The sequence below is a fragment of the Rhinichthys klamathensis genome, unplaced genomic scaffold (assembly GCF_029890125.1).
Source record: "Rhinichthys klamathensis goyatoka isolate OS25496 unplaced genomic scaffold, OSU_Roscu_1.1 h1tg000011l_1, whole genome shotgun sequence".
Taxonomy (NCBI): domain Eukaryota; kingdom Metazoa; phylum Chordata; class Actinopteri; order Cypriniformes; family Leuciscidae; genus Rhinichthys; species Rhinichthys klamathensis.
Window position 1 is genome coordinate 17,471 of NW_026606564.1, and position 11,363 is coordinate 28,833.

Sequence of the window (11,363 nt, forward strand, 5' to 3'; positions counted from 1 at the left end):
AGGAGTGAAGGTAAACAGGTTGAAAAGAGGGAGGAGTAAAGGTAAAGAGGATGGAAAAGAGGGAGGATTGAAGGTAAAGAGGGAGAAAATGGGGGAGGAGTGAAGGTAAAGAGGATGGAAAAGAGGGAGGAGTGAAGGTAAAGAGGGAGAAAATGGGGGAGGAGTGAAGGTAAAGAGGATGGAAAAGAGGGAGGAGTGAAGGTAAAGAGGGAGAAAAGAGGGAGGAGTGAAGGTAAAGAGGATGGAAAAGAGGGAGGAGTGAAGGTAAAGAGGGAGAAAATGGGGGAGGAGTGAAGGTAAAGAGGGAGAAAAGAGGGAGGAGTGAAGGTAAAGAGGATGGAAAAGAGGGAGGAGTGAAGGTAAAGAGGGAGAAAATGGGGGAGGAGTGAAGGTAAAGAGGATGGAAAAGAGGGAGGAGTGAAGGTAAAGAGGGAGAAAATGGGGAGGAGTGAAGGTAAAGAGGATGGAAAAGAGGGAGGAGTGAAGGTAAAGAGGTTGAAAAGAGGGAGGAGTGAAGGTAAAGAGGGAGGAGTGAAGGTAAAGGAGGAGGTAGAGATTTTGATGGGTGGATGGAGGAAATATCGAGGATGGTTGTGCACTGAGAATCATTCCCACCTCCAAGTTAATTGATTTTTCATTGTTCTTTTTTTTTTTTTTTATGTTTTTGAATTTCTGTCATTAACTGCAATGTGTACTTTCAACACAATGTGTTCAAGACTGTTAATATTAAAGAGTCATTTAATTGGAGTGTGTGTCACTCGAGTCCCCAAAGAGTCATTTAATCGGAGTGTGTGTGTCTCTCAAGTCCCCAAAGAGTCATTTACTTGGAGTGTGTGTCTCTCAAGTCCCGAAAGAGTCATTTAATCGGAGTGTGTGTGTCTCTCAAGTCCCCAAAGAGTCATTTAATCGGAGTGTGTGTGTCTCTCAAGTCCCCAAAGAGTCATTTAATCGGAGTGTGTGTGTGTGTGTGTGTGTCTCTCAAGTCCCCAAAGAGTCATTTAATCGGAGTGTGTGTGTCTCTCAAGTCCCCAAAGAATCATTTAATCGGAGTGTGTGTGTGTGTCTCTCAAGTCCCCAAAGAGTCATTTAATCGGAGTGTGTGTGTGTGTCTCTCAAGTCCCCAAAGAGTCATTTAATCGGAGTGTGTGTGTCTCTCAAGTCCCCAAAGAGTCATTTAATCGGAGTGTGTGTGTGTCTCTCAAGTCCCCAAAGAGTCATTTAATCGGAGTGTGTGTGTGTCTCTCAAGTCCCCAAAGAGTCATTTAATCGGAGTGTGTGTGTCTCTCAAGTCCCCAAAGAGTCATTTAATCGGAGTGTGTGTGTGTCTCTCAAGTCCCCAAAGAGTCATTTAATCGGAGTGTGTGTGTCTCTCAAGTCCCCAAAGAGTCATTTAATCGGAGTGTGTGTGTCTCTCAAGTCCCCAAAGAGTCATTTAATCGGAGTGTGTGTGTGTCTATCAAGTCCCCAAAGAGTCATTTAATTGAAGTGTGTGTTTTTTTTGTTTGTTTTTTGGACAATTACTACACTTTACAGAAGAACATGACTAATGTGTTAAAGCCCCAGTGAGTAGCCAAAGACTCAAGATGTTTTTGTGATAATGATTATTTTGCAGTCGATGCTAAATTAACTAGAGGGATGCAGGCCGTGGTCTTAGAAAAACTATTTAGGCTATATATATATATATTAGTTTGCGTGCCGTGTGCTCGGCTGCTTGCTGTGTTGTGATCGTAATTATACGATCACGCGAGAGAGAAAGTAGATGTGTGCAGTTTCAGCCGTCCTCCTCTGATTGTGATGTGATCGAAATAACAAACAAAACAATTTTGTAAAATGATATATGAATCATTTTTATTTTATCATATATCATTTTACAAAACTTTTTTGTGCATGTGCTCCCGCACACACAATTTCAGTCACAACACGCAGTCAGAGGATGCGCTGAAACATCAGCTCGCGATGCTGTTCCCTTCATTCATAACTCGGACTGAGAAGGATAGGCTATATTTGTGTAAATAGTTGTGCAACTGCGCAAACTTTATGAAGTTTAATGTTTGGGTTCCAGGGGAATTTATGACTGTTTCACCTTTTCAACCTCATCAAAGTTTCGTAATTAGTAAGTTCTGTGCTTTTTCTCTTTTTTTTCTTGTGTGCTGACTGATGAGGGGCCGATGTGCCTTGGTGAAACGGTGTTTGTACATGTAGCTTATTTTTTTAATTATCGTGGCAAGCAATCATAAAATACAGCATATTGCACAAAAAAAAAGCAATTTACTGAGAAACGGACCTCGGGTTTGGGTCGGGCTCAGGCTTAAAATATAACCGTAATGTTCGGGTCAGGTTAAATGATTTCGGGTACGGGCCGGGTTTGGGCTTAAGTTTAAAGCCTGTGCTGACCTCTACTTCAGGCACATAACTTGTAAAATTTCAGCAATTATTAAATGACTTCTGTAGAGCTGTTTTACAGTTGAAATAGAATTGAGCTGAATAATGACACTATTGTCTTCAGTTCCATCTTTGGTTCTCTCTGATAGTCAATCAATCAAATACAGTCAAATGAATAATATTTCTGAATGTTAATTGTCATTCCCCAACTGAGCAGTGAAGGACACTTCATCTCAAGCTACAAATCAGACAAAAATGTTGGCTACCCATTTTCTGTGATCTTGACGAAATAAAAATAAAAATAAAAAACTGTTTACTCACTAAATATATACCATCTCAACAAAGTCCTGATATTATACCTTTACCAGAATCTGTGTATCACCATGGTCCTCAAAGTATGACTTAACCAGAGTCTGTGTATCACCATGGTCCTCAAAGTATGACTTAACCAGAGTCTGTGTATCACCATGGTCCTCAAAGTATGACTTGATCAGAGTTTGTGTTTAATGTCCCCAAAATGGACATAAAAAATACTGTCCCTAAAGTGAAGGCAAAATGTCAGGTCTTTAAGGAAGACTTTTATTAATAAAATCAAGTGATAAGTGTGATGACAGCTTCTCCAGAAGTGCAGTCATGTCTTTCTTTTGTCTCTAGACCCTTCAGAAAGGGGTGTCCCTAAAGGTAGGGTTCCCAGTCATACGTCCTCACATTGTGGTTAAGTAGGTATGTGTGTGCGTGTGTGTGTGTGTGTGTGTGTGTGTGTGTGTGTGTGTGTGTGAGAGCACATGGCTTCTGTCATGTTTATTTTGCCATGTGCATTTTGCACAAGGCTTTTTTGTTTGTTTCTGTGTGCCATGTGCTCTTCTGTCAGACTTTAGTCTTGGCCCCGCCCTCTTGTTACCTTATATTGGTTCATTTGCCCCACCTGCACTCCCTCGTTACAACGATTTTTCAATTAAAAACGTAAAACTTTTTATGCGTTTTGGCCATTAATTTACACAAGAACAGCGTTTTGGGTGCCTGAAAACGCAAACTTTTGAAAACAGTCTCAGTCAAACAGAACATATCAACAAAAAACGCGAATCTCTGAAAACCATGATGTCATGCACATGCGTTTTACGTGTTCAATCTATAGTGTTTCGTCGCCATCTAATGGCCTGGCAGCAGAATACAGAGTTTTTAGTTCATTTTCGCGGATCCGTGTGATGTGAATGGGGATCGCTTTGACAATGGTGTCGTCTGTACGCGAAAATCTCAAAGGAAAAACTTCTCCGTTTTAAGCATATTGTTGTCATGTAAATGTACCCTTATTCTCCTTTTTTAGGCTACTCTGTCCTGTCTATGTTCCTCGTGTGGAAGCCTTGCTCCAGGGACTGTGTTTCACCCCCATTGGGGAGGTTTAATTTGTGTTTTATTTATTTTGGGATTAAATAAAGCCCTTCAAAGCTCTCTGCGCCTGAGTCCTCACAATTCTTGACCCGCACACCTGACAGAAATTCAGCTTTGCCATCACAGGAATAAATGACATTTTTAAAATATATTAAAATTTTAAATGTTAATAATATTTAACAATATTAACGTATGGGTTAGGTTTAGGGTTAGGGTTGTATTTTTGATTAAATAAATGCAGCCTTGGTGAGCATAAGAGATTATTTCAAAAAAACATTTTTAAAAATCTTACCGACCCCAAACTTTTGAACGGTAGTCTATATTCCATTTTAATATAATGACAGCATGAGATGTACACAAATGTACTGATTTTAAACAAATACTTATTTGACAAAATATTTACTGGAAATTATTAAAAAAATAAGTGTGCTCTATGAAGGTCAGCCTTCATATACAGTAGGTATATATTGTTAAATTGTTCATGAATAATGTATTTACAGTGCATGGACTCATCTTACATTGCCTTATCCGTTGTTTTATATGGCCTCATCATGACTCTGCCTGAAGAGCCAGATTCCTCAGAGACACTGCGGTGCGGAGAGAATCTATGTCAAAGGGCTCTCGTGTTATCTTACAGTAGAGATGAGCCAGCTCTACGCTCAAACCAGCTTTCTCAGAGACGAAACAAGCACGTAAAGCTGGTATGTAATTTCAGGGAGATCATTAAAAATACACTCAGTCTGTCCACAGTCAAGTCTCTTCAAGAACGGCCCGAACTCAAATGTGGGAAAGTAGTTTATAGACATGTAAATCCCACCTTTCAAAATGTCAGACAGTGAGAGACCAATCTGGCAAAGCGCTTCCAAATCACAACCTACTGACTTTCAGTAATATGTCTGGAGAAGAATAAATATAGTGCTTACATCTTTCATATCGTACTTTCAAATATCTTACTTTCTAACTAAATTGAATCCAACATTGAACTAAATTGAGCTGAATTAGGCACTAGGGCTGCATGATAGGAATTTCTCTGATGTAAATTGCACAATTTGGCCAAATATTTTGTGATTATATATCAAGATAATTATAAAATAATAAGATATTTTGAAAGCTGTATCCAATAAAATGTATTAAAAAAATAATAATTATAATTTTTTTTTTATATTTAATAGTTCTATTTCAAAATATATATATATAAAATAAATAAATAATAAGATATATAAAATAATTGTATTATATTATATCTATAATGATGCTTATTATTAAATAAAAAACATTAAACAAAATAGGAAATATTAGTATTGTAATAAATTTAAAATGAAGAAAAATAACAATTATCTAAGCATGTAAATGAACACAGTGCCGCGCTTCAAGCATTTTGCAACATTAAAGCTGTTATTGTTTTCTGTTTATTACTGTGCAGCTGCTTTGAAAACAATCTGTATTTTATAAAGTGCTTTAAAATGCTGAGTTTTAACGTTCAACAAAGCCTTGCCTTATAGACTTCTATTGTAAGTGCTGTACTGTAAACACAACTACTTTGCGTTAGTCAAAACTACTATCTGGACATTCAACAACTTGTATTTAAAAGGACCTAATATGATTTTTTACATTTACAACTTTCTTTAGTGTGTAATGTTGCTGTTTAAGCACGAAAAAAAAAGTTACTCCAAAGGGAGTTATTCTCTATATCAGTGCGCAGTTTCGCTGAAACGCCTTGATTGTAGACATTCAGGAATTTACACAATGCTCCTCATTTAAATAGTTCCTGCCGAAGGCATATGCAAAAAGAAGAGGTGGGGCCTGTTTGAGTAGCGTTAGTAATGTGTTGTCACCATGTCCTAGAAATGCTGTTTTTTCCACTCCGAATCAATCGAATTGATATAGCAAAACTGACGCCATTGTTAGTGTTTCCACCTGAGAAGCTGAAACTCACGGTTATGGTAAGGGGCGTGTCATCTCCGCAAACACGCTCGAAGTGGTTGACCAATCACAACACACTGATCCAGCCGACCAATCAGAGCACATTACGCTTTTCGGAAGGAGGGGCTTCATTGAGACAGGAACTAAACAGAGCGTTACTGACAGAGTGGAAAGAGAGGTGCTGAAACAATGTAAAATAAGTGAACAATAAAGGGTTTTTTGAACATTCAAGCATGAAAACCTATTCTAGTAGACCCTAAAAACTAAATCAAGACTTTGTAAAAGGGCGTAATATGGCCACTTTAGACCCAGTTTCCTTTATTTAGACTATAAATCTGAGTAGAATCCTCAAATATCGCTGGTCTCGGATGGTGATATCCCGTTTAGATCTATATTCCCAGGACATTCTGTTTCCAAAACAGAAGCTCCAATTTCACACCTGACTACATGGCATTGAAGCATGGCAGTGGTGTCAGCGGGCTTCAGCGGATGACATCACACACAAGAGCATTCAGCGCGTCCCAGCACGCATCACACCCTCCCTGCTAATGGGAATGCGCAGCTGCTGGGACGGTCAAACTCAGATGCCCTTGACTTAAAACACCCTGTCCTCGATGTTTCCATAAAACAGCAGGATCCGTAAGCAGATTTGCTCGCTCTAACACATGTGCGTCTCTCACGCCAGCCTCATATTGAGACGGAGGAAACGGATTAGCTATTGATTCCAATCCCGTTAAAAGCATTTCAGGTGACTCGAACAGAACACTGGATGCTATTGTTTGTGTGAGCGCAGAGCAGAAATGCACAGCAGGCTGATTTATCCTTTAAATTGGTTCAATGAGCGATATACCGCAGCACTGAATCGGTTTTAACCGAATCAGTAACTGATAGATTCTACCATACAATAAACATGCCGCCATCAAAACACTGTTTCACCAACAGACTTCACCAACAAACTGAGTTTAAGCGTTGAGTAGTATTTGTTGAAATCAATGCTCAACAAATCTCAGATGCTTCGATCAAAAAAATGCATCTGCAAATCTAAGAAACTGTTAAGAAATATTTGGATTATATTTCACTCCAAAAATCAAAATATAAAAAGTAAGAAACTGAGTAGTATCAATTAACATCATATACTTATTAGAAGGTTAGGAATAGGGTTTGGTTAAAGGTTAGTTGCATGTAATTATGCATAATTTACTGTTAATATGTAATGTGTAATAAGGACACATTATCACAGAAATGAGAATTAGATTTTGTTTTACATTACAGTTATTAGAAAGACATTTAATGTGAGTAATGAGAAAGTTATGTAGTTATATAGTTATTATATATTTATATTGGGCAGAATGTCTTGGTTGTCATGAAAATCATGTCCACATGCCAAAAAAAAAAAATCTTAAAAGGGTGCACATTGTAATTTTTGATGTTGTGCTGGTAGACATGGCACCATCTTGGACATTATTTGTAGTCATACCTGATACTTTTATTTTACAACTGATAGATGCATATAATAGGATGGTCACAGGGATAAAGCTAATAGTAATCAGTTGTCATGTGATCTAAATGTTTTATAAACAATCCAAGTTTGATTAGGCTCCTAGTATGGTTGGAGTCTCATGTAAGTTTGCATGATATTAAAATAAGTTTAACTATTTACTATTAATGTACTTACTGAATGCACTATAATTGTCATAAAAATTAGTTTCTTTGCATCAAATAGAATTTATTTTATCTTTTGATATTGGGGTGATATATGACCCTCTACGGTCATTTTATTTCAGTAAAGCATGCTTATTACATGCAATCATCAGAACAGGAAGGTTGATATAAGCTGCTACACTCTCTTTGTCTCTTTTTATTTTGCTGCGTCCTCTGAACATAAGAGCTACTCTCTGACTGCATCAGACAATCAAGCAAATGAATGCAGAAAGAAGCTCTCTGATCATCTACCAAGGGCACTTGTATATGTAAAAGAAGGCAAAACATATCTTCAAGTGGAGTAACAGTGGCAACTTCAGCATAAATGTGGAATCTGCACTGATTTTGAATCACCAAAGTTCAGTGCAAATCTTCATTTCCTGCCTAAACCAGGACCTGGCACTGAAACACTTAAGAACCCCTTCCACTGATATCAAGTCCACCCATTAGCAATAATTGTCCATTTCTTAGAACACTATTCTATTAGCTTTGTAGAGTTAAACAGTCCTCCTGCCACATTCACAGCATGAAATACATTTCGACTGTGAGGGAAATGTGCTCACTTTCTGTAGCTGACCCAGGGCTTCGCAGTCACGAAGGGTCTGAGCAGCGTTTGAACTCGACTCTCCCAGCACCAGAACGTGGGGTAGTACGTCTCCGAGACTACGGGGCATTGGTCTCTCAGGAACTGATGGAACTTTTTCCCTCCGGCTATCAGTATGGGTTTCTGCAAAAAAAGAAAGAGCAAAGGGATTGTTTTTTTTTTAATCTCGGAATTAAAAATAGTAGCCTATACATTTAAAATATATAACTAATAATTACTTTTTTTTTTAATCCAATTTTTTATCCTGATACATGATCATGATGCCTTTGGAGAATTTAAACTACTTTTTAGTATATGTATAATAACAATTATGGTTATAAATTATAATTATATTATACAATACAATTTTATATTATAAAATAAATATAACAATAGGCTATAATGATAATAATAGCATTTTTTATTAAGTATTATAAATGTTTTGTATTGTTTTATTATAAAATAAATGTAATAAAGTTGTGACATACAAATAATACAAAAAATCTTAGATCAAACTCCATGACACTTTAGCATCTTAAAGGGATAGATCCCCAAAAGGTGAAAATTCGGCCATCATTTACTCACCCTCAAGTTGTTCCAAACCTGCATGAATTACTTTCTTCTGCTGAACACAAAAGAAGATAATTTGAAGAATGTTCTTCAAAATATCTTCTTTTGTGTTCAACAGAACAAATGAAATTCATACAGGTGTGGAACAGGTGAGTAAATTAAGACAGAATGTTCATTTCTGGGTGAACTATCTCTTTAAGCCCCAAGCGACTTGCAAAATAATTTAACGCTATATATTTTTGTATGTGTACAATTTAGATACATTTGATTTAAAAATATGTTTATTTACAAAGGCTTTGATTAGAGAACTGAACTCGCTGAACAGTTGACATTTTTGTCCTTCTAAACATTTGATCGTCCATTATTATTTAATACGTAATAATAGTTAACCAGTGTTTTGAAAATTACAACACTAGTGGATTGCATTATTGTAAAATATTATGCAACGTGACTGCCTCAAAACTTATTTACCTATATTTTGCTACTGCAAAAATGGGGAAGGATGTTCTTCTGGCAATTTTCCTCCCTGTACATATGTTTCAAAATGCGAGAGAGTGAACAGTTCTCCTTACAGATTAAGTCTTTAATACATATTTCAAGGCGCATTATGACATTAATATAGCCTACGCTATGCACACGTATAGGATTATATTATGCGGATTGAGTGCAGAGAATTCTGACAGTGACAGGACTAAAATGACGTATAGCCCATTGCATTATGACATCATTAGCCGGCAGTCCTCGTGCACTGACTGACCCTGTCAGCAGCTGCAAATATACACCGCTGCAAATATGACCCAATCATGTGCACGAGCATCCGGATCACGCCATTAATTAATTTGTAAATTAATGTGAACGGTACCGACTCCGATGTACAGTCACCTTACCTTGGCCACAGAGATCAGGTAGTAGCAGGCATAAGCGGCGCTGAATCCGAGCACTAATGATAGTCCAACCCCAGAGCCGAATAGCTCGACTTTAACTTGGTTTTTAAGGTAAAGTGAAAGGTCACTCGAAAATAAATTAAAATTAAGCTCCGGTGAGATCATTGCCCTATAAACCCCACGGTTCCGGCTAACGTTATTGAGACGCTTGGGCTGCTGCTGAATGAGGATGCGCGTCCAAATACAAAGGTGAACGGAGACAGGACTTTAAATTGGGAGATGGGTGGCGCTCCGTGAAGCGAGTCAGTGCTGCTACCCAGAGAAATGCAGCCGGTACATGATGGGGAACGGAAGGAAGTCCAAGGGGGCGGAGCTTACGACTCGCCATTTCTTGTTCTTGTTATGATTGGACTGCGTCAATGTCCATTTAAAGTCACACAGTACAGTGCTCGTAAACGACATTGTGTGCCAATTATCATACAACATTATAAAAAACAAACAACAAAGAAATACGGCAGGAAAAATAAAAATAGGAACGGAACGGCAGGGGTGAAAACAAAGTTCTTGGTAGTAAATCTCACACAATTTTTAAAGGCTTTGGTTTTTTGGATTTTTTTATTTATTTAAACTGTCTCGAATGGTCTAATGCTGCCTGGTCTCGTCTCACAATAAAACCATACATGTGGGTTCATTTTACATTCAATGTATCCATAATAAAAATAAAAAATGTTCTCATGTGGACTACCTAAGGATAATTTGTGAAACCAAAAGGTACATTTTCACACCACATTAAGAAATATCAGTATTTACCAACAATTAGCCAAAACAAATGTAAAGTCTGTACTAGCAGGGATGCGAGCTACAGTGTAACATGATACGTGTTACTCTACGCAACGTAGAAGAAAACTAACCAATCAGAATCGTTTGGGGTTGCATGATTGGACATTTTCTATGCTCATTTTGCTGGCACCGCTTGCTTGAGTGAATTTCTATTTGCGTGTCAGGAGCAGGCTCTGATACATGAGGATTTGAACCGTGAAGTTCTGAAATGTACATATTGCATAAAAAAAAAAAAGCTAAAATGCCCCCCCCCCCCCCCCCCCCCCCCCCGCGCCTTTTGAATACGGCTTATCGGTCTTGCTCATGAATATTAATTAGGGTTTGTGAGTGGACGCTTAAGGAAGGTTACTAAGCAAAGTTACTAAGGTTACTAAACGTTTAAAGTCTATGGTCTTGCCTAATTAATATTCACGAGTGTCGTCCCATGTGTGTCTTCTAGTTGTTGACCTTAAACCAAGACAGGGCTATTAAGACATTTAAGTTTCTGCTATCTATATAAGAAGACTTCACATCTGGTTTAGAGAATTGGAAAACAGTAATAGCTGTAAAATGTGATTGTTTGTTACGTTATTAATGATAGTGAATAATAACTAAGGCAGATTTCGTGCTCGGAAACGATGACCTTGAAAAACCCCGTTTTTAATAAAAATCGACAGAAAAGCTGCAAAATCGCGCCCTCTAGTGACGACAGCGTTCAGTCAAAGCAAAACGATCTGTGTTGTCTTTCTTGTCTGTATTATTTAATTGGTTATTTTACATTTTTTTCTGCTTAACTGAAATATCTCTATCACTCTGCACTGTTCGTATATAATCATTTATTGTCTTTTCATCATAGAAATAAATAGTTAGAGAGGCTCCGCAGCCCGAGCTGTGATGATGCGTTTCAGGCGCGACATTAAAAGGGGCTTGATGGCTTGCATAGATATATATGGCTTGATGCTTGATAGTGCATTAATGTTGCTTTTAATACATTTTTTTTTAAATTAAGAAGTTTAAAATATTAAATTCGTGTAGTGAATAAAATAAAAAGAAATTACAAAAGTTACACCTTTTTAAAAAAATAAATAACATACAAAGATGCTATATTATTA

At 37.5% G+C, this 11,363-nt stretch overlaps 1 protein-coding gene across 1 annotated transcript; it reads right to left on the bottom strand.

The window, feature by feature from the left end:
* Positions 1-7,939: 7,939 nt before the first annotated feature.
* On the bottom strand, positions 7,940-9,729 carry LOC130101025 (phospholipase ABHD3-like). Its single transcript, XM_056266593.1, has 2 exons — positions 9,436-9,729; positions 7,940-8,122 (listed from the first exon to the last, which is right to left on the bottom strand). Exons 1-2 carry the CDS (start codon positions 9,595-9,597, stop codon positions 7,955-7,957), a joined length of 330 nt encoding a protein of 109 aa, XP_056122568.1. The 5' UTR covers positions 9,598-9,729; the 3' UTR covers positions 7,940-7,954.
* Positions 9,730-11,363: the final 1,634 nt, after the last annotated feature.